Source organism: Diceros bicornis, chromosome 3 (assembly GCF_020826845.1).
Source record: "Diceros bicornis minor isolate mBicDic1 chromosome 3, mDicBic1.mat.cur, whole genome shotgun sequence".
Classification (NCBI taxonomy): domain Eukaryota; kingdom Metazoa; phylum Chordata; class Mammalia; order Perissodactyla; family Rhinocerotidae; genus Diceros; species Diceros bicornis.
Window position 1 is genome coordinate 78,610,414 of NC_080742.1, and position 22,883 is coordinate 78,633,296.

The 22,883-nt window shown below is 35.9% G+C and overlaps 1 protein-coding gene across 3 annotated transcripts in view; it reads left to right on the top strand.

Moving 5' to 3' along the window:
- The window catches only part of KLHDC10 (kelch domain containing 10), a 56,045-nt gene that overhangs the window by 24,475 nt on the left and 8,687 nt on the right, over positions 1 to 22,883 (top strand). For 2 of the 3 annotated variants that reach the window (XM_058529939.1, XM_058529949.1), the window contains exons 2-5: positions 16,149 to 16,370; positions 18,257 to 18,411; positions 19,894 to 20,042; positions 22,299 to 22,383. In XM_058529939.1, the coding sequence (XP_058385922.1) occupies positions 16,149 to 16,370; positions 18,257 to 18,411; positions 19,894 to 20,042; positions 22,299 to 22,383 (611 nt within the window). Of the gene's footprint in view, positions 1 to 2,001; positions 2,089 to 16,148; positions 16,371 to 18,256; positions 18,412 to 19,893; positions 20,043 to 22,298; positions 22,384 to 22,883 lie in introns of all 3 variants that reach the window. The other variant, XM_058529930.1, reaches the window with a different exon arrangement.

Here is a 22,883-nt window from a genome sequence, read left to right on the forward strand (position 1 = left end):
TTGTTTCTTTAGGAATAAATTCCTAGAAGTGGAATAGCTGGGTCAAAGGGTATGTACATTTTAATGCTTTTGATACATAAAAATGTCAAATGTTAAGCTAATCACTTGTTATATTCTGTCTTGTATTGCAATCTAATTGTTTATGTGTCTGTCTTGTCTCCCAAATTAGAATATAAGCTTCTTGAGGGCAAGGGAAGTTTCTTATACATCATATGTATCCTTTGACAGTGTCATTTACAATGTTGGACCTATGAGTCATCAACAATATTGTATTGATTTAAAGCTGTGGTTCTCCAGACTTTTGGATGTCATAAACCTTAAATTTAAAAGTATGTATATTTGGGGGATACATATAGGCTTGCAAATTTTCTATTTTTCCAAGAAAGAGTATTAAAAAACAAAACCAACTACCATTTCCTATCACTTTCATCTCATAAAATAAAGAATACTTAATAACAAAAGGTTTCTAATCTCTGAAAAAAGGACAGGCCTTTAGATGGAACATCTTAGCTTTTTAAAAAAGTCATTGCTTTGTGCATATTTTTCTCATTTTGTGTTGGACTGGTGAATCTTCACCTTAGCCTAGCAGTGTTCTGTAGACTAATATTTGGAAACTACTGATTTAAAAGACTTAGAGGATTAAAAAGATAAACCCTTTTGCAAAATAATTTTTCCCCTTACCCACGAGTCTGTCTTCTTCACGATGTTAAGTACACGTGTGCAGGTAATGCCATTTCATTGTGTATCTCTATGTAAACAAACTAGATCTTGCTGATGAACATCTAAATATGTTTCCAATTGCCCAAACCAAAAACTATATGCTTTCTAAGGAATTTGAGACAGAGTAAGTGTGATGTAGTGGAAAAAAGGCAGATTTTACGGTCAGATGGCCCAGGCTTGAATGCTGGCTCTGGCATTAAGTCATTTAATTTTCCTTTAGCTTCCTTACTTGTAAAATTAAGATGATAGTATTTTCCGCAAAATGTTTTCCTAGCCCATGTAATAGCAATTACTTCACTGTAATGTAATTATTTGCTTAGACATCTGCCTTCCTCACAAGACCGTGAGCTCCTGAGGGTAGGAGTCATATCCTTCATTCGCTACCCCAGAGTCTAGCCTAGGGCTCACCGCATAGCAGGTGCTTAATGAAATGACTGTTGAATCCATATAGGATTGTTGTGAGGATCAGATGAGGTAATATGTGTGGAAGCTCTTTGTAAACTTTAAACTCTATACAAATGTTAATTGTTTTTATTGCCAATAAGAGCTGTCTTTGGAAACTATCAAAACTTTGGGAAGGGCCAAAATTATCCCATTTAACAGTTGTATAATGCTTTGCATTTTTCTTCTAAGAAAACAAGTTTTAATAGGGGTTAATGTGGAGCTAATTTGCTTCCTGGGAAAGCAGATGAATTTCCTTTATTCCTACCCCCCAGTGGAGGTGCCAAGATATTAAATGTTTGTTTTATTTGGTTGCTACCATAAAACTTTAATTATAGCAAGGTCAGGTTACTTCATATTTAAAGAATGGTGCCCATTGCTTTATCCTCTTAACCATATAACTGATGAAAGAATACCAAACCTGGAAGAGAACAGGAGCCTACATTATGCCAAATTAATTTTAGTCCTTTTTTGACATTTGCTGACTTTTAAAAATGTCATAGTTTCTAATCTGTTTGTAAAACTCCTGGTGAATTTTTGCCACAAGATGGCATTGGTGATTACTGAATGCATGTTCCGTTGAACCAGAATTCCGGAAAATGGTGCACATAATTGTTTGTATTCTTTTGGGGATGAGTTGAAAACCTTCATCACTGCTTATATATTAATTTAATTTTGTTTTGACTTTCAAAACAGGGTTAAATGCTACTTTACATCACTTCTTTCTGTATTCAAGTATTGTTTTGTTTCCTGTTTTTCTGTCTTTATAACTACAGTAACTATGTATTATTTGCCATGTGTTGTATGTGTCTGACTTATTGCTGATAATTGTGGTAACAGGTAAGAAGAAAATACGATGGGACCCAGTTAGGAGGCGCTTCATTCAGTCCTGTCCCATCATAAGGATCCCTAACAGGTTTTTGAGAGGTGGGTGATAACTAGCAAGAGATCTGTGTTTCATATGGGTTAAAGGGAACTTGGAATGAATTTTCTAAACTCAAAACTCTGGTTTTTAAAAATTGTCTAAACAGCTAAAATTGGAGTAAGAAAAGTCTAGAACTTAATTTTTAAACCTGTGTTTCCTATTGACCACTATTGAAATTGTAATTATAAGTTTTAGGGAGTTAGAATCAGTTAATGTGAATTAGATGGTAGAAATAAATCATCTCACTGCTATCAGTATTATTCCACTGTAACCATATTAGAAAGAACTTTGAGTGAATAATTTATAAAGTATGAGTGTGGGAAAGAATTTTCTAAATATAATTTCAAGGAAGAAATAAAGATTAATTTATATGACTGTGTAAAATTAAAAACTTCTCATGTCAAAAACCATAAATTAAAAGATAAATTAGAAGGGGGAAATATTTATAACAAATGATTAATATCATGAATATATAAAGAGCTCTTATAAATCAATAGTTTAAAAGCAAATGCCCACTAGAAAAATAGGTAAAAGAACATGAATAATCGATTCATAAAAAAGAAAAATCAATAAATAGGAAGAAATATTTATTTTCAGTATTGTTATAAACATGATTAAATAAATAAGATGTTATTTTCATCTATTAGGTTGGCAAAGATTAAGAATACCTAGTGTTGGCAAGAGTATAGGAAAATGAAGCTCATATGTTGAAGGAAGTGTAAATTTAACACAGCCTTTCTGGATTCAGTTTGGCAATATGTATCAAAAGCCTTAAAAATGTTCACATCCTTTGACCTAGTAATTCTTACTTTTAGAAATATTGTATTCCTTCTATTTTTAATTTTTTCCACTGAAACATACTCTGACTGAAAAAAGAACATCTCAGAAGAGGGTTGAAAACTCTAGTTCACACTATTTTTCTAGATATAACAAATGGTCAGATAAGCATGCATAATGTTGTAATTTAGACTTATTAAATTATTTTTAAGTCAGTGTATTTAATTTTGACTGAAGAGATTATTAAAAAACAAAACAAAACTGGGAAAAAATCCTGCAGCTGCTATAGATGTTTCTATATTTAGTGCCTAACCTATTTTAGCAGCCAAGCTCCAGAGCATGAAAAGAATAAACTCTAACCTAAATGAGTCAAGATATATAGGGTGGGGTGCTACTGTTTAGCACAAATAATTTTACTGATACAAATTAAGAGGTAATTTTAGTACTATATGGCAGAAAAACCATTGTGCACACAGCCAAGCAGGCACATTTAATTCTATAACATTTTTTTCTTTTTTCTATTTATAAATTACAATGCTAATTTATTGATTTAGAATGAGAAAGCTAACTTGGGCCGACTAAGTTTAAGTATAATTAAGAAATTGTTTAATTAGGATATAGAATTCAATATAATATCAATTTTGTACAAATATAAACATAAAAAAACAAAGGAAATAGTGAAATAACATTATATCTGGATGGTGGGATTTTATTTTCTTTTGTATATCCTGTTTTTTAATTTTTTAATCATGGAAAAAAGAGGTTAGCACAGGTAAGTTTCATATCTTTGGTTATTTTGTAAGCCCTGATTTGCCTCAATAGCTGAGGAATATGGTCTCTGAGTGCTGAGAAGAGTGAGGTGGGAGTAAACTCAGCATTAGCAATATCAAGACCACCAGTGACCGCCTCTAAATCAGTGGTCTTGTCTTAGTTCTCACCTTCTTTGACCTGTTTGTAGTATTTGATGCTGTCGACCACCTGTACCTTCTTAAATTTTTCTCTTCTTTTGGGTTACTTTACTGTATAATCCTAGATGTATTTCTTCCTACCTCTTTGATTGTTCATTCTGTTTCCTTCACTAGCTTCTTTCTTACTACCCACTAAAGGTGGGTATTGCTCCAGTGTTCTGTCCTTCTCTCCATTTTCTCCTTTGGTTATCTCATCAGCTTTCACAGACTTAACTATCTTCGTTCATTCGTTCATTCTTTCATTCTCTTAGTATTTCTTGATTGCCTCCTGTGTTAACAGCACTGTGCTAGCTCAGTGATCTAGATAATAGGGAATTAGTAAAGAGATAATTACAGAATAATTTGAGTGCAATTCTTTGTGATAAGTGTCCTGATGAGATAGTATGGTGTTGGGAGCACACAGGAGAGGTACCTCACTCAGCTTGTGGGGAGGACGGAGAGAGAGGACTGGCCATCAGGATGGCTGAAAATTTTCAGAAGGGATGTGCTTAAAGGCTGAGTAGGTGTTAGCAAGAGAGGGTTGGAACATCTCAAACCATGGGGACCAAGCTACTTGAGTAAAGGCAGTTAGGCAAAATAGAGCATGGTCTTTTGAGAACTGTAGGAAGTTCAGCATAGTGGGAAAGAGTGTGGAGAGAAGAAGCTAGAGAGGACTAAGATCAAATGGGGCACCACCCAAGAGGAGTTTTCTGCATCAGTTTGTTTTTTAAACTAGTGAAGAGATTTAATTGAAAGACCAGTGATAAGGTTATTACAGTTATCAAGGTGAGAAATGATGGAGGCTGCAACTATGCTAGTTGTAGTAGGAATAGAGAGTAGGGAATAGATTTGAAATACAAGGAAGCGGAATTCGATGAGACTTGATGACTAATTTGAAGAGGAGGAAGGAAAAGTCGAGAAAGCTTCCAGCTCTCTGTGTGGATCATTGTGCTCTTTACCCTTGTTATATAGGTGGATAGAGGGGGATATTTGAGAGAAAGGATGATAAATTCAGTTTAACCTCCCCAAACGAATAATAGTATATCCTTGAACACTCAGTCTAAGAGTTGTTCCAGGGAAATCTCCTTGGAAGCCCTGTTTCTTTGTTCTGATGGTACCCTCTGTATCATAGCACTTATCACACTGAGTTATAGTTGTTTGTTTACTTATCCATGTCTCCCATAGACTGTAAGCTCTGTAAGGGCAGGGACAGTAGGACAGTGCCTTTCATTGTCTTTGTCTCTAGTTTGTAGCACAATGCATGTAGTAGGTATATCATATGTATTTGAGTTGAATTGAATTATTAAAAAGGCCACTGTCAGGGAGTAGGATGGGACTAAAATTTTAGTACGTTCTCAACTTCTCTCTGGTGGTGGTGATAGTAAATTAATGAGTTGCTGAGAACTTGAAAATGCTGTTGTGTAGTGTTTCCTTAGATTTTTTTTTTTAAAACTTATCTATACTTTTGAAATTGCCGCTTTCAAGCCTCTCGTTTTGGGAATCCTATACATTACGTCTGCTGATTCTGATTGAACACAGTTTCAAAGGGCTTATTTTCTATCACTAGATTCCTTCACTAGATCCTACATCTTTTCTAAAAGTATTTCTACCAGTTAAAAGTGTAGTGTGAAAACAATACTGGTGTAATGAAAACAATGCGTATCCATTACAAAATGATGGCCCAAACACACCCATTTACCTTCCCATACTTCTCAGATAGCATTGAAAAAGACAAAACAGACATAAGAAAAAGAATAAGTCATAACTGTATTGAAAAACAGAAAAGGGAGGCTTTGAAGCTAGATTACCTATGTCTGAATCCAGGCTCTGCCATTTACCAACTAACTTTGTGACTTTGAGCAAGTTCCTTATTCTTTTTTTGGCCTCAATTTCCTCATCTGTAAAATTAGGATGATGATACTAGTACCTACCTCCTAGAGTTATTGTTAGGATCAAGGGAGATAATATGTGCAAAGCACTTAGAGTTTTTACATTTAGCTAATGTTGAATTAATGTTAGCTGCTATCATTATTGTTCTACTACCAGAAAATCTGAGGAATTTCAGGATAATAGAAAGCAGTTGGAATGATATTGATTGAGAAACCAGAACAAAATAAAATACAACCCCAAATAGATGCTCCTGCTCTATGCTGCAAGTCAGAGAATTCTTAGAAGGGCCTCTTTCCTGAAACTCTCAGCCTAGAGTTTGCAAGTGTAGGAGGAGGGAGCAGGTTGGGGAAAGATGGAACATCAGGGCAAATAATTAAGGGACTGCCTCCAAAACAGTTATTTCCCTTACTCCTTCTCTCCCTCCCTTCATATACAGGGCTCTGGCAGTGGTATTAGTTCCCAGGATAAAGCTTTGAGAACAACTCTTCAAGCAAAGTAGGTGATTTGCTTTGGGGAGGGTTGAGCAGGCGATGCTATCATGTTCTGGGATTGGAGAGAGTGCGAGCACAAAGCAGAGGTTTAGGTAATGGACCTCCACAATAGATTGGGTGAGGAGGGTGGAATGGGGACAAGAAAAGAAAGGGAGCTCCATCAAGGACTGATGTACATTAAAGGACCATACTATCAAAATACAGACTTCGTTATTTGGCAATAGTAAGGCAAAACTGCTCTGCTTTTCTCCACTTCTAAAGGGAAACCTGTCTGTGGTGTACCACCTACCTGCAGAGACCACATTTGGAGGTTTGGAGACAGAGTAATACAACTGTTGAAGAAATCCATGTCTCTTACAATTACTAACCAATGTAGTCCTTCATTTATTAATATGAATAAACTTGAAGGCATATAACTAAGATGAACAAGTAAAGCAGTTGACCATGGTGGAAACAGATATTGAGGAAGCAGAATGGAACTTTAGGAAGTTCTGATCACAGGAGGTTTCCTCACAGTCAAGAGTGAATTGGATCCATAAATAAAAAACCAGCTGCCGTGGAGAAAAAGGAATGATTGAAGAATTAGTTCTATATTGAAGACTCGATTGCTGAAATAAAGATGCAGTTGGAGGGTTAAATAATATAGGCTTAAGACCAATTTTTATGAAAATGAAGTAGAGGAAATATACAGACAATAAAGCAAGACAACCAAAAGAGAAAATACATGAGGAAAATTCATGCTTAGAGGATAGATCTAAGTGATCCCGTATCCATTTTATAGAGTTACAGAAGGAAAGATCAGACAGTGGAAGGGAGAAAATAAAAAAAGAATATTTCCCTATGCTGAAGAAAGACTTTGAGTTTTCAAGTATAAAGGGCCCACCAAGGAACGAGCAGGAACAGTGCAAAAACAAACAAAAAGCATCTTTCTATATATTACTGAACTACTTATGATTCCAGAGATAGAAAACAGGTCACATAGGAAGACTCAAGACTAAGAATCAGACTGGTGTTGTATTTCTTACCGGCAAATGGTTTGTTAGAAGATAAGTGCCTTCAGTGTTCTGAGGGAAAATTATCTTGAACACAGAACTGTACCCAGCCTCACTAATGTTTAAGTGGGGGTCAAAATAAATAAAAACTCTGCAAGTTTATGACACTCACCCTTTTTGAGAAAATACTTTGAAGAGATACTCCCAATAAAATGAAAAACAAATCTAAAAAAGAGGAAGATTTGGATATAAGAAGCAGTAGTGTGCAGAGAAACCAGTAAAACTTAGAGTTGCATCTAAATAAAGGGACTGTGAAGCCCAATATAATTCTTAAGAAAAGATTTATAGAAATATAGAAGAATAATATAAATATATACATATGTGTGTGTATGTATGTGTATAACATTCTGTAACTAACATTTAAACAAATTGGGAGTAGGGAGAAGTAAAACTGTGCTAAAGATCATATAATATTTTGTTTTAGAATTTACAGGTGTAATATGTGCTTATTAAAATTCAGATAATATGGAAATATATAGGGTGAAAAGTGAAGGTCTTTATCTCAAGCATATATAACAAATTTGTACAAATCAGTAATAAAAAGACCCCTAACTCAGTAGAAGAATGTATTAAAGGCTTGAGCAAGCATTTCCCAAAAGGAAAAGTCCAGTTGGCCAATAAACATGAAAAGGTGCTCAACCTCACTAGTAATGAGAGAAATGCATATTAAAACCACAATGAGATAGGTCTACAAACCCACAGGAATTGCTAAATTAAAAATACTGACAATACCAAAACTAAGTATTTTGTAAACAGTTTGGCCTTATCTAGTAAAGGTAAAGATTTCCATACATTATTACTCAAATTCCATTTCTAGAGTTTTAGCCAACAAATATAGGCCCCCGTGTACCTGAAAACCTGTACAAAAATGTTTATAGCAACATTAAGAGCCACTAATTTGAAACAAACCGAATGTCTATTCTCACAACATAGACTGGATATTCATACAAAGAAATACTGTTTGGCAACAACGTGCATGAATCTCAGAAACATAACTGTGAATGAAAGAGCCCAGAAAGAATACTATATCGTTCTATACAAATATCCTTCAAAACTAGGCCAAAATAAACAATATTGTTTAAGGATGCATACTTAGGTATAATAAAGCTATTAAAAGAAAGCAAGTTTTATGATTGCCATAAAAATCAGGATATGGGTTTCCTCTAGAAGTGAAGGAGGTGTGATGGAGGAGGTTGTGATCAGAAGGGGCAGGTAAGGGGGCATCTGGGTGCTGGCAATATTCTGTTTTTTTTACTTGGATGATGATTACATGTTACCTTTTTGATAATTTGTTAAACTGTACATTTATAGTTATGTATGTTCCTATACATGTGTGTTTATTTCACAATAAAAGAGGTTAAATTAAAAAAGCAAAGGTCTTGCTTCGCATCTTCACTCCTTATCTTATTCTTCTTTCCAGTGGTAACCGCTGTTAATAGCCAAGTTTCTTTCCAGACGTGGTTTATTCTTAATATTGTTAGAAAAATAATTTTTATGGATTTTTAAAAAATATTAGGGGTAATAGAATGTAAATCTTCCTAGGAAAAAAAGGAAAGAAAAAAAGAGTGCTTGATTATTTCAGTAAAATCAGAAAAGTAGAAAAACAAAACAATAAGAAAGAATGGTAAATAAAAAAATATATAAGATGGCAAGGTTAAATCTAAATAAAAAGAAATCAAGATCAAAATGAGTTTATCTTTGGAATGTATTTAGTTTACTGCTTTAACAGGTTAAAGGAAAAAGTGTGATTTTCCTGATATCAAAAAAAGCAATTTAATAAAATTTGATATTCAGTGTGTTCATTTTGTTAAAATGCATAAAGCTGTACTCTTATGCCCTTTTCTGGTATGTTATATTTCAATAAAAATTTTATTTTAAAAAACCGTACCCATTCTTGGTAAGGAAAAAAATTCATAGACATCCATGAATGAAAGAAAATTTATTTTATTGATAGATTATCTACAAGAAACCAATATCAAATATCATATATAATGGTGAAACATTACCAGTATCCTCATTAAAGTGAAAAATAAGACAAAAATTCTCATTATCATCTCTATTCAACCATGTTCTGGAGATTTCAGCCAATACGATAAAAGACGAAAAAAATAAAAGGTACATATATTGGAAAGAAAGAGCTGAAAGTTGTCATTAACAGATGATATGATTGTCTACTATAAAATTTAAGATAAGTAATGATAACGAATACTAGAGTTCAGAAAATTGGATAAAATTTAAACTTGCAAAGATAAATTACTTTTCTATATATTAACAACAAGCAATTAGAAAATAAAACAAAAGATATCTATTAACAACTATATGGAAAATTATAAAGTACTTAGAAATAAAAAACTAGAAGAAAACAATGAAACCATAGTGATGAATACCAAAAAAGATGAGGAAAATGGCTAGAGGTTATGCTCCTTCATGGGTTATCCCAAATAAAATCCCCACGGACTTTTTTAAAATTTAATTTTTATTTTGACATAATTTCAGACTCAGAGAGAAGTTACAAGAATGGTAAAAAATTTTTCTGTGTACTTCACCCAGAGTCCGCAGTGTTAACATTTGATCACATTTGCTTTTTCCTGCTCCCTCTCTTCTCTCTTTCCTCACCTCTCCCCTTTCTTCCCTCTTTATACGTAATACATACATACATATGCATATACGTAGTGTTTTTCTGTTTGAACCATTTGAGAGTGAGCTGCAGACATGATACCCCTTTATCCCTAAATACTGTAGTGTCTTTTCCTGAAAAACAAAGATATTCTCTTATATAACTGCAGAACAAGTACCAAAATCGGAAATTAACACTATGAACACTATAAATAATGGATAAAATTAACACTAGTATCTAATTTACAGGCCTTATTTCAGATTTTGCCAATTATTTCAAGAATGTCTTTTATAGTAAAAGAAAATCCCGGATCGTGTGTTGTATTCAGTTCTCATGTATCTTTAGCATTGACGTTGATATTTTTGAACAGTACAGGCTAGTTATATTGTAGAATGTTCCGTCCTTACTTTGGGTTTATCTCCTGTTTTTTCATGATTACATTGAGCTTATGCATTTTTGGCAAGAATACCACTGAAGTAATATTGTGTTCATCTCGTTGCACAAGATGTTTTGTCCTATTACTGGTGATGTTAACTTTGATCACCTGGATAACATGGTGTCTGCCTAAGGGTCTTTTTATAGATTTTAACAAACTGATTCTAAAATTCATTGCAAGAGTAAATGGAGAAAAATAGCTAAGAAGTTTTTGAAAAGGAGTAATGCAAAGGGAAATTTGTCCTATTAGATATTGATATTTACTTCAAAGCTATCATAATTAAACTATTTATTTATTTATTTATTTTTCCCCCAAAGCCCCAGTAGATAGTTGTATGTCATAGCAGCACGTCCTTCTAGTTGCTGTATGTGGGACGCGGCCTCAGCATGGCTGGAGAAGCGGTGCGTCAGTGCACGCCCGGGATCCGAACCCGGGCCGCCAGCAGTGGATCTCAAGCACTTAACCGCTAAGCCACGGGGCCAGGCCAAAGCTATCGTAATTAAAACTGGTAATGGTATAGGAATCGATAAATAGACAGTGAAACTGCACAGAGCCCAGAAGCCCATGACGATATATAACTAGATAGAGTGTGACAGCTATCTCAAGTATGCTTTGCTCAGCACCTGAAACTAACTCCTGGTAGCACCAGAGTCTGTCAAAGCAAGTTGCTTTTATTGTTGCTATCTTAGACACTAAGATTATTTTGCCCTAAGAAGCCAAATCTTTACACATGCATCTTGTTCAGGGTATGGAGTCTCTGCCGTAGGAGACGCTTACATAACCAAGAAGTAATATTGTGTGCTGATATGAATGGATTGCTTTTGCCTGAGCAGCTTGGACTCTGGGGATAGTAAAAATGTCTGCCTGCTGATCAGGAGCGAGAGCCAGCTGGCTCAGTCTTCCTTGGCTTTTCTGTCGAGGCTTCCAGGTGTACAACAGAAGACCTGTCTTCTCAGGTAGAGATGATAGTGGGCTTTATGTTTGGAAAGTGACCGGTTAAATTAAACTGAACTTATCCTTTAGTCTGTTTGATATTTATAACTAGTTAATACTTTTAGCAATAAAGGTTTTTATTTTTTTTTAAAATAACCTCACCACAAATGTTTGCTAGCACATCTTTAGGTGGCTACGTCTTGTAAGTAATAGACTTATTAAGCGATAAATGTTACGTGCTACTTTATTTGCAAGCTTTTGCTTTTAACGTTCTGTGATATTGCTTTATATTGATTGTGTGCATTCTTAAAGAGCAATAGATTTTGTGTCCAAGGAGATTAGACCTGGAGATTGAAGTTTTCCTAATTCTCCTCTAGAACATGTCAATTTACTATATGATAAAGGTGACATTTCAATTCGGTGTAGAAAGGATGGCTTTCCATAAGTGGTTTGGGGACAATAGCCTATCCATTTGGGGGGGGAAATTAGAGCCCTGCGTCACACAGTACACAAAAATAAGTTTTGAATGTATTCAGGTTCTGAATATAAAAATAAAAACTATAAAATTACTAGAAATAAATAAGAATATTTTTATAATTTTATAGGGATGCAGCGATAAAAGAGATATAAAGCAAAGGAGCCTTTTTTTTTTGCATAGGAGCCTTAAAATATTGAGAGATTCAATTACACAAAAACTTCCATATGTTAAAAGATATCATAAAATTAAAAAACAAGTAGCAAGCTGGAAGAAAGAAATATAATAAATTAATTCCTACAAATCTGTGAGAAGGCAACCCAATAGATAGAAAAGTGGGCAAGGGGTATGATCAGGCAATTCCCCAAAGAAGAAATACAAATGAACCAAAAAACATGTGAACTAGTAAAAATCAGGGAAATGCAGATTAACCGGACACAATTTACACCCATCAGATTGCGCAAATGAAAAAGGTTGAAGAGGGCATGAAGAAATAGGCACTTCCATGCCCCATTGCTGGGGATATAAATTGTTCCATTCTTTTTGGAGAGCAGTATGGCTCTATAACAATATTGCATCTATAACAATTTTAAGTGTGTATTCCTTTGACCCAGGAATTCTGTTTCTAGAAATACTTAGACATTTGCATATGAATATATGTAAAGGAAGCTTTGTTAACAATATTATTTGTGATAGTGCAAACATTGGCAGCAACTTAATTGTCTGTCACCTTGTCTCAGACAGCTAGCTTCTTTCCTCCTTTGGGCTAGGAACTAAAGCCCATTTCCCTGGTGCCCATAAGCTCCTGCTTACGCCCTGGGGTAAAGATCGAGTATTTGCTCTTTACATGGTGAGCACATGGAAGAGAAGATGGCTCACATCACAGGTACACACCCCCTTAGCTGCCTGTTCCCTTCTGGATATTAAGAGTTCACCTCTGCACACGAGTTCAGTTTTCATTTTTGATTTCTACATTTTCTAATGGGAGTTCCTGAATCAGGTAACCTAATTTTATGGGTGATTTTATTAGTAGCAAGTAATTTTTAGGGAAGTGGGATTTGCATATGGCGAATTTAGGGGAAGATTCAGAGAACTATTTTAAGAATCTAAAACCCAGTTTCATTTTGGTCAAGGTTCATGAGCCTATGCTGTATCCCACATGATGAAAATTAATGCTGAGTCTCCATGGCATTTGCCCTGACAAATTCCCATGATTTATTCAAAATAAAATTTGTCTTTCTAATATGTTAGTCACTCATGAGCTATAAATATGTACAGAGAAATCTGTAGTTAACTGTAAAAAGAAGGAAGAGTTACCTCTTTACTCCCAGCTATTAAGATATTAAGACTCCTTGACAGAATGTTTAATATTTATCAAACATTGATCAGATGCTCTTTACCCAGCAGTTTAATTTCCATAGATAATGAAATTATTTACAGAAGCCGGAACTTGAGCTAGACCAGCATTGTTTGATAGAAATATTATGTGAGCCACAAAATTTAAAATTTTCTAGTAGCCATATTAAAAAAGTAAAAGACAGGTGACGTTAATTTTAATATTTCTCAATTTTAATATTTCTCTTTAACCCGGGATATCAAAAATATCATTTCAACATATATTCAATATAAAAATTAGTAATTTTATATTCGTTTTTGGATACTAAGTCTTTGAAATCCAGTGAGTGTTTTAAATTTAGAGCATATCTCAGTTTGGACCAGCCTCGTTTCAAGTGCTCAGTAGTCATATGTGGCTAGTGGCTGCTGCATTAGACAGTGCAGGACTAGAGTATAGGCTCCAGAGGACAGAAATAGTAGTGGTCTTATCACTGTAGCCCCACCCCTGGCATGGTACCTGGTACATAGCAGGTGTCTGCTAATATTTTTGGTTTAATGAATGAATGAGTGGATAAATACAAAACCATCTTTTCACTGACTCCTCAACCCTTAATCCATGTGACTCCTCAACCCTTAATCCATGTGAGTTATATTTGTCACGAAAATAGTTGGCAGTAAATATATAATGGAATGTCTTCTCTGCTGTACAGCCATTTAGAGAAAATCCTAGAATATACTGTATGTCTTTTCATTTTTGCCCAAAAGCAGTTTTAAAAACTGTTTGCTCTGGATAATAAAGCAAATTACATTATAGAGATTCTTAAAGTTCCCATCTGTTGACCATAGCAATTCTGTTATGTTTTCTCTTTAAATTTGTCTTGCTAATTCTTAGAAGCATTTGTGTTTTGGGGAGACTTGCATAATCCAACCCCTGTCCCCAAAATCATATCTCTCTTAAGCACAATAATATCAAAGTCCACTGAGAGCTGTACACTGTTTTCATCATCCATGTCACTGTTTACTTTGACCTGATGTTAAAGTCAATGAAACTTCTAGTATCTGTTATATGTTTCCAACTGTTTTCGTTGTTGTGGGTGATACAGGATAGTTGTTCCACATGATCTTTGCCCTTGAGGAGTTTATAATCTATTTGGAGAAGAAAAACAAACATTCATGAAATGAGTAGAGAAAAATTAAATTTGATTAGTGTTTTCTGGGTGCCTTAGGCTTGGTTATAGAAAGGTGAATATAAATACATTTCTCTTCCCTCAAATAGCTCACAGCCGCCTGGCAAGATACGTATATAAACCAATAAACATATTTTAACATAATAACAAGTAATAATAAATCTGTGAGGTACAAGAATAATATCCCCTTATACAGATGAGGAAGCTGAGACTTAGTGAGGGTCAGTGACTTGCTCAAGGTAGTGGTTAGAAAGAACCTGGATTCAAATCTAGATTTGTAGGAGCCCCTACTCTTTCTTCCACACCACACTTTCTGTGTTTCGAGACTCCTAGAAAGAGAAATTGAGTTCTTCACTTTAGGTAAATCATAGCTCATGAGTAAATTTTCTAACTGATTATAGTTTGCCTAATATTATATTTATTCATGTATTTACATAGTTATGATGTAATAATCTTATTAATTATACGTGTATATCTTAATATTTGAGTAGTATGGTACTGAACTGTAAGGGCGCTAGGGTTTTGTTGATGAGAAAGAGCTGTATGGGCTGGACTTCGTCGCATTTCCACAGCTAGGCATTGGAGGGCAGATAGGCCAGGCCAAAGTCTAACGTTCCAACCAGAGAGACAGACTTAAATAGGCAGCAGTGGGAGAGATCAGGACAAGGCTATGTCATGAAAGGCTCTAAATTGCTGGTTGAGGACTTCGTACTTGAGCAGTAGGGAACCATCAAAAACTCTCCTAACAGGATGGGCTTGAGTAATTTAATGATTCGTGGTTTGTTTGTTTTTTAGTTTCTCTAGATCTGTGCAATTTCTTTTCAGTTCTTGTTTAAAAGTATACCCTAGGAAGTGGGATTTTGATTAAAAAAAAAATATATATATATAAATATATATATAAGGCCTATGTTAGGATGGTAATAAATGTTTATTTGTATAGCAGATGTTTATTAAGTGTCCAGTGTTGCCCTAAATATTAATTAATGTTATACTAGCATCTATTCCTAATATATGAAAGTAGATAAGTCTTTAGGATAACAGACAACTATAGTAGCTTCCTATTCCATACAGTATATGTTTAAGCATCTTTGGTTCTGTAGCTATGTAAGGGTTTGTGTAGACTGGTATAAAAAACTGTAAGGATAATAGAAATAATATAAAGTTTTAGAGTTTTTTACTCTAAAATAATCTTGAAGTAGTTTTTAGTGAACTAGTTGGCGTAATTTAAACTTCAGAAAGCTTTCAAATATAAATTGTAGAAATAGCTTTTCTTAGTAAAGCTCATAATAAGTGGAAGATGCTCTTTGAGATGAATATCAGGATATTCTTTGTTAACTGCCATAATGTCTGGAATGGTATTTAAAATCTAAATTTTGCTGTAACTCTTTGAAAGCCAGTTTTCTTTTTAAGTGTGTAATTATATATTGTGAAAAATCATAGGTTTTGTTTATATGTATTTTTATTTATACATGACTCATTCACATTTGTGATTATATTTATGTAGTTCTCTAATATTTTAGTTTAATTTAGTTGGCCTGTTTTTTTTTTTCCTCCTCTAAGGAAATAAGAAAATTTGTCCTGTTAGCTTTTGGATTATCAAACCCCACCTCCTTCTTTTCTTGAAAATTTCAGGTTGTCAGCCATTTTCTTGAGTTTATAATGCTATTTTGCCTCCCTTAGAAAAAATCTTTTTACGGTTTTCAAAATCTGAAAGTAATCATATGAAATAGAAATGGAGACTAGCTCCTTAAAATCTTAAGTAGTGTGTGTGAATGTATAAGATAACCTAAGCAAATAAAAAGTTCAACCATGTTATAAATCTTCCCTGATCCCCTTTTAAAGCTAAAATGATTGTTACCAAATTTTGTTTGTGCTTTTAATCTGCTGGGGCATCTGTGGAAAACCGTCCTCTTCTCTCCTAGGCCACAGACCTCCACCAGCACGAAGTGGACATCGTTGTGTGGCAGATAATACCAATCTATATGTGTTTGGAGGTTATAACCCAGATTATGATGAATCGGGAGGGCCAGATAATGAAGACTATCCTCTCTTCAGGGAGCTTTGGCGGTATCATTTTGCTACGGGAGTATGGCACCAGATGGGCACAGATGGCTATATGCCCCGGGAATTGGCATCTATGTCACGTAAGTGCAAGCAGTTCTGAACTTTTGACTTTACAAAATGTCTGAGAGGTCATGTTCCTTATTAATAATTTATAATAATACTGTAATATGATTAAACCCTGTTAATATAGACTTTTTACTGTGGTAATAATATAGCATGTTGAGCAGAATCACTTGGGAGTTGGATAGTCGTGAGTTTGAATGCAGCTGTATACCATTTATTTGCCAGATGATTTTTGGTCTCAAGTTCCTTACCTGTAAAATGGGAATAATAATATCACAGAGGGTTCAATATAAAGTATCATATATATGCTAGGCAAAATGTAGTAGAAGATCAACAAATGGGGTTTATAACGACAACAATAACTATTGAGCAAAGTACTTTACACATGGTATCTATTTACAACATCCCTGTGATGCCGGTACTGGAATTACTGCCATTGTACAAATGAGGAGACTGAGGCTTTAGAGAGGCCCTGAGGGTAATGGCTAAGAGTAGGGGCTCTGGAGCCAGAATGCCTGGGATTGAATCCCAGCTTGGCAAGGTTCTTCATAGGAAATCTTCAACAAGTTATTTAAACCACTCTCCACTTCTGTTTCATTATCTATAAAAATGGAGGAGAAAATAATAGTCCCTACCACATAGGGTTGTTATGAAGATTAATTTAGAGAGATTAAATAACTCTGCTGAATTATTCACCATAGCCAAGAGGTGGAAGCAACCTAAGTGTCCCTCGACTGACGATTGGATTAAGAAAATGTGGTATATATATACAATGGAATACTACTCAGCCATAAAAAAAGACAAAATTGTCCCATTTGCAACAACATGGATGGGCCTGGAACGTATTATGTTAAGTGAGATAAGCCAGAAAGAGAAAGACAAACACTGTATGATCTCACTCATACATGGAATATAAACCAACACATGGACAGAGAAAACTGTACTGTGGTTACCAGGGGCAGTGGGGGTGGGGGGTGGGCACAAGGGGTGAAGGGAGTCATATATATGGTGATGGACAAACAAAAATGCACAATCCAAAATTTCACAATGTTAAAAACCATTAAAACATCAATAAAAAAAAAAAAAAGACTTGAAGAAAGAAAAAAAACCTTATATGACTCTGTTAAACAAAAACTTAACCTCAAAAAAAAAAAAACAAAAAACAACTCTGCTGAGGTCACATGAGAATTTAAACCCAGCTGTCGCTGGCTCCAGAACCCATGCTGTTGACTTTTATACTATATCAATTGAAGAATTGGTAAAAAAAATGCCATTGAAATAATACAGTAGTACTTTTTGAGAGTATTTGCCATTAGAAAGAGAAAGAACGTATGTGTGAGCGTGTCGTGTGTGTGTGTCATGGCAGGAACAGAAGTGATATAGAGAAGAAGAACACCAAAGTTACCAGCAGGGTATTGGTGTTTCTTTTTATCTGGTGGAGGATTAAGATGACAGAAACCATAATTTAAAATGTAGAGATCATTCCCCTGGCAAAAACAGAATGATCCTTTTATCCCTTCATCCTGAGTCCCACTGGGTCTTTGCTAAGGCAAAGATGATACTGCATTTTCTTCTGCTGTGCTACGTACTTTACCTGTCTTGAGTGGCGGTGGTGACCGTAGTTCATATCATTCAGTATTGTTATACACAGTGTTTCATGAGTTCACAAATATGTACTGAATACATGTCACATACCTAACAATGAGCTATGTGATATAGTCCATATTGTGTGATTTAGACATTTTTCTGCAGAACTTGGTAGTAGTTAGATGTCAGTGGTTTGAGCTATCTTCTGAGAGCATTAAAACAGATATTTTTTAGTTTCTCAGTTATTCTGGGTTTGCGTGGGAACACATTGCAGGTAGCCAGTACGTAAATGGAATTTGTGCTTCTTTTTCCCCAGTTGTGCTGCATGGAAACAACTTGTTAGTGTTTGGAGGTACGGGCATCCCATTTGGTGAGAGCAACGGCAATGACGTCCATGTCTGTAACGTGAAGTATAAGAGATGGGCTTTACTCAGCTGTCGGGGAAAGAAACCCAGTCGTATATATGGACAGGTACCAATCTGTGGCCAGTCATGGTGATTGTATTTATTCAGATTTTTCTAGTTCTGGGGACAATGTCAGAATATTTATATTACTATCATTTTTTTTTAATGGAGAAAATATTCACTGTGGTTAATATTTGATTTTTCAGTTCTTTTTGTGTGTGTGTGTGAGGAAGATCAGCCCTGTGCTAACATCCATGCTAATCCTCCTCTTTTTGCTGAGGAAGACCAGCTCTGAGCTAACATCTATTGCCAATCCTCCTCCTTTTTTTTTCCCCCAAAGCCCCAGTAGATAGTTGTATGTCATAGTTGCACATCCTTCTAGTTGCTGTATGTGGGACGCGGCCTCAGGATGGCCGGAGAAGCGGTGCCTCGGTGCGCGCCCGGGATCCGAACCCGGGCTGCCAGTAGCGGAGCGCGCACACTTAACTGCTAAGCCATGGGGCCAGCCCGTGATTTTTCAGTTCTGATGTGAAATTACAATTTGCAAATCTGGTTGCTTGCCTTCTCCTTTCCTTTTTTTCCCTCACTGTTTGTTTCTAGTACAATTTAGGATCATAATCTAGACCCATATGGAAGTTTTTTAAATGTCAGGACCCACCCCACCCCCACTCCCACCCCCAGTGAGAGACTGGGCTTCATATGGTATGGGTCCTGTCATCTTTAGAATGATAAGATTCTTTGAAGAGCTTTCTAACCTAAGTAGTAGAGTAGATGATCCCTGCACTTGGTAAGAGACTTTTATACAGATGGATCTGAGCTAAAACTCCAGATTATATAGAGATTAGTTCTAAGGTGCTTCAAACCTTAGGTTTGAAAAGTTATATCCAAAAAGATAGGGAGCACCCCACCATACATCAGAGACCCTTTGAGAATAAGGGGCTAGCTTAAAACAACCAAGCTTTGGCTTCTTTCTCAACTGGCTGGCATTAGTACTAATAAATAGCTTCTGAGCTATGTGTAGAGGCACGTACTGGATAACTCTGTATCCCACCACAGGAGGCATTTAAACTCTAAGAAATGACCATTACAAAAGCTGAACTTACACTGAAGAAGAATCTGGTGGAAAATGTCAAGTTTTTAGGACTGCCAACTCTAGAGTTTTTCCTTAAGAGATTCTGATGGTTTCTTTTCATATCTGCTGCTGCTTCCTGAGAGCATTTTTGTTCAGACTGCTTAGAAAGAGAAGCAGCTTTCCAGGGAAGTGCTCATGTCCATGATATATAAATTCTTTGGTTGGCTGGGACCCCTAAGGATCGTCTAATCCCCTTGCCTATCAAGGTAGAACCTTGTTTCCAGTTGAGCAAAGCTTTACCTTTAAAAATCATCTCTGGGTTCTCTAAAATCTTTAGTCCTTTAGGGGTCTGATATTTTAAAAGGTTAAAAAGTACAAGAGAATTTCATAAAACCTGATTTGGGGATATGTAGTAAGTTTACATTCTTTAATCAAGTGTTCACGAGTCAGTTTTGTTCACCTTTTCTCTTTATCCAGGCCATGGCGATCATCAATGGCTCACTTTATGTCTTTGGAGGGACAACTGGCTATATTTACAGCACAGATCTGCACAAATTAGATCTCAATACCAGAGAGTGGACACAACTCAAACCAAACAACCTATCGTGTGATCTACCAGAAGAGAGGTGAGGTTCTAGGATTAAAGCATATTTATTCTTTCTTGCTAAGATTTGACTTTTTTGAGAATATTGGTAATATGGTTTGAAGAAAACCCTTTAGCCTGGCTGTCAGATTCCAGTTCAGCGTTAAAGAAGGGTCTTGTGGTGAGGGAATGATATTTCCTCCTGAACTATATAGAATTTTTTCCATGTTATTTCCTCTTCAGTTTTTCTGCATTAGGGTGGTAGTAACACTTTGAAGAAGAAACCAGTGGTAGCAGTTGCAACTAAATATCATATTACTGGCAAAACAATTACTTTCTAGTTACTTTTTTATTTCCCTTCTTAACTTTCATATTAGGATTCTTTGGCTCATTTGCTCACAGCTCTACACCCAGAACAGGGAGAACAGGGCACAGTGCCATTCCCATAGTGGTACTCATTGAATATTGATTGGATGGATGAATGGATGGCTGGAAGGAAGGAAGGAAGGGAGGGAGGGAGGAAGGAGGGGAGGAAAGGAGGGAAAAAGGAAGGGAGGGTAGAATGGAAGAAGAGTCATGCATTTTAATGGGCTCTGTCAGACACTCAAACATCACATGATTCTCTCTAGTTGCCTTCTAGGAGCAGTCCTAGATCTTGCACTTTTCTTTCCTAATAGCAGTTGCCTCTTAAAATTAAACTCACTGAAAAACTTAAAGACATTTTTTCCCCCTCCAGTTTAAAAGCAAAGACAGTAAACAGCTTCTTATTCACCCTGTTTAGGCTACTCCAATATCTCTTTGTTGCCCTTAAACAAAATGGCATAAAGGTGTTAAGGAAGAATTTATCTTCATTGTAATATGTTAGTGGGCTGATTATAGTAGAACTACCATGAGAGGACTTGGGAGATGGACTGTTACTGGAATAATTTTGATGTAATTTATTTTATCAGCACCAGGGCCTTCAGGGAAAGGAGGAAATAGATTAAGTTTTCAAAGCATTTTCACATGGTTGCTTTCTTTGAATCGTTTTTATGGACATACTATAAATTGTTTCAGCTTCTAGCTAGACTACTTGGATAAAAGTTCTAGGGTAGGCGTTTCACACTATATTCACAGTTCTTTGTAGCATAATCTTTCTGATATCTTTGTATCTGTTAAATAAGTATCTTAATTTGAAAGCCCACAGTCTAGGGTTTCTAATTAAACGTAGGCAGATGACTTTTTAAAACTCTGTAATAAGTCCCCTCCTTATACAAGTTATCCCAAAAAGATTATAGAAATCTAGGAAATAGAAATAAGCAAAATGAGGGGCCGGCCCGGTGGCGCAAGCAGTTAGGTGCGCGTGCTCTCCTACGGCGGCCTGGGGTTCGCAGGTTCGGATCCCGGGTGCGCATCATCGCACTGCTTGTCAAGCCGTGCTATGGCGGCGTCCCGTATAAAGTAGAGGAAGATGGGCATGGATGTTAGTCCAGGGCCAATCTTCCTCAGCAAAAAAGAGGAGGGTCAGCATCGGATGTTAGCTCAGGGCTGATCTCCCTCACAAAAAAAAAAAAAAAGAAAGAAAGAAGCAAAATGAAGAAAATAAAAAACAAAATCTAAACTCAGAGATAACCAGGGGTAACATTTTGGATGTATCCTTATAGTCATTTTCTTTGCATATTTGTTTATCTATAAGTTTTTAATGAGATTATAGCCTATCTGCTCTTACATAACTGGGTTTTTTTTCTAGTTGATGACATGAAAAGAAGTTCTCAATATATTAACCATTCTCTGTGCCTACATTCTTATTGTTGCATATTAATCCATTTCATGTGTATTCTTTTTTTTTTTTAATTTTTTTTGTGAGGAAGATCAGCCCTGAGCTAACATCCATGCTAATCCTCCTCTTTTTTTTGCTGAGAAAGACTGGCTCTGAGCTAACATCTATTGCCAATCCGCCGCCTTTTTTCCCCCCAAAGCCCCAGTAGATAGTTGCATGTCATAGCTGCACATCCTTCTAGTTGCTGTATGTGGGACACGGCCTCAGCACGGCCGGAGAAGAGGTGCGTCGGTGCGCGCCCGGGATCCGAACCCGGGCCGCCAGTAGCGGAGCACGCCCACTTAACCGCTAAGCCACGGGGCAGGCCCCCATTTTATGTATATTCTATAATTTAGTTAACCAGTTCACTTTTGTTGAACACTTAGGTTATTTCTAATAATTTATTATTGTAAATAATGATGCAATAAAAAGCCTTGTGGCTAAATCTCAGGTAGATCATTTTTCACTTCATTATAAATGGATTTTATTGTAAATTTTCAGATACAGACATGAAATTGCGCATGATGGGCAGAGGATTTACATCTTGGGCGGTGGTACTTCCTGGACAGCTTATTCCTTAAACAAGGTATATTTAAAAAAAAAAAAAAGAAGAAGAGGGAGAAGGATAGAGAGAGGCATTTGTCATACTAAGCAAGATAATTCTGTTACTGTAGATATTTTAATTTTTGAGCAGGTTCTTCATCAACACCTGGTTTGTGTTAGATGCTATTTATTGTATAAGGCCAAACTCTGCCCGTGATATACCTTCCAGTTGACAGTCGCATTTGTCACACACTGAAAATACTTCATGAAAATTATCCCTAGCATAAGCTGGATGAAGAAAGTGACTAAAAGGAAGATATAATAGCTTGAATGGATCGACTAAGTAGAATTAGAACCAGGATTCTCAGAATGTCACTTCCCTCTCATCTTCGATGCTGTGTATCTAAAAAGAACAGGCACGTTTAGGGCTACATGTCACTAACTCTAGACAGGTGAGCTCTGAAGGGCTTTTATTCATCCATCCCTGTGGCATTTCTGAATCCACATATCCCAGGGGAAATCTAGGTTAGGCTACAGGGCCCT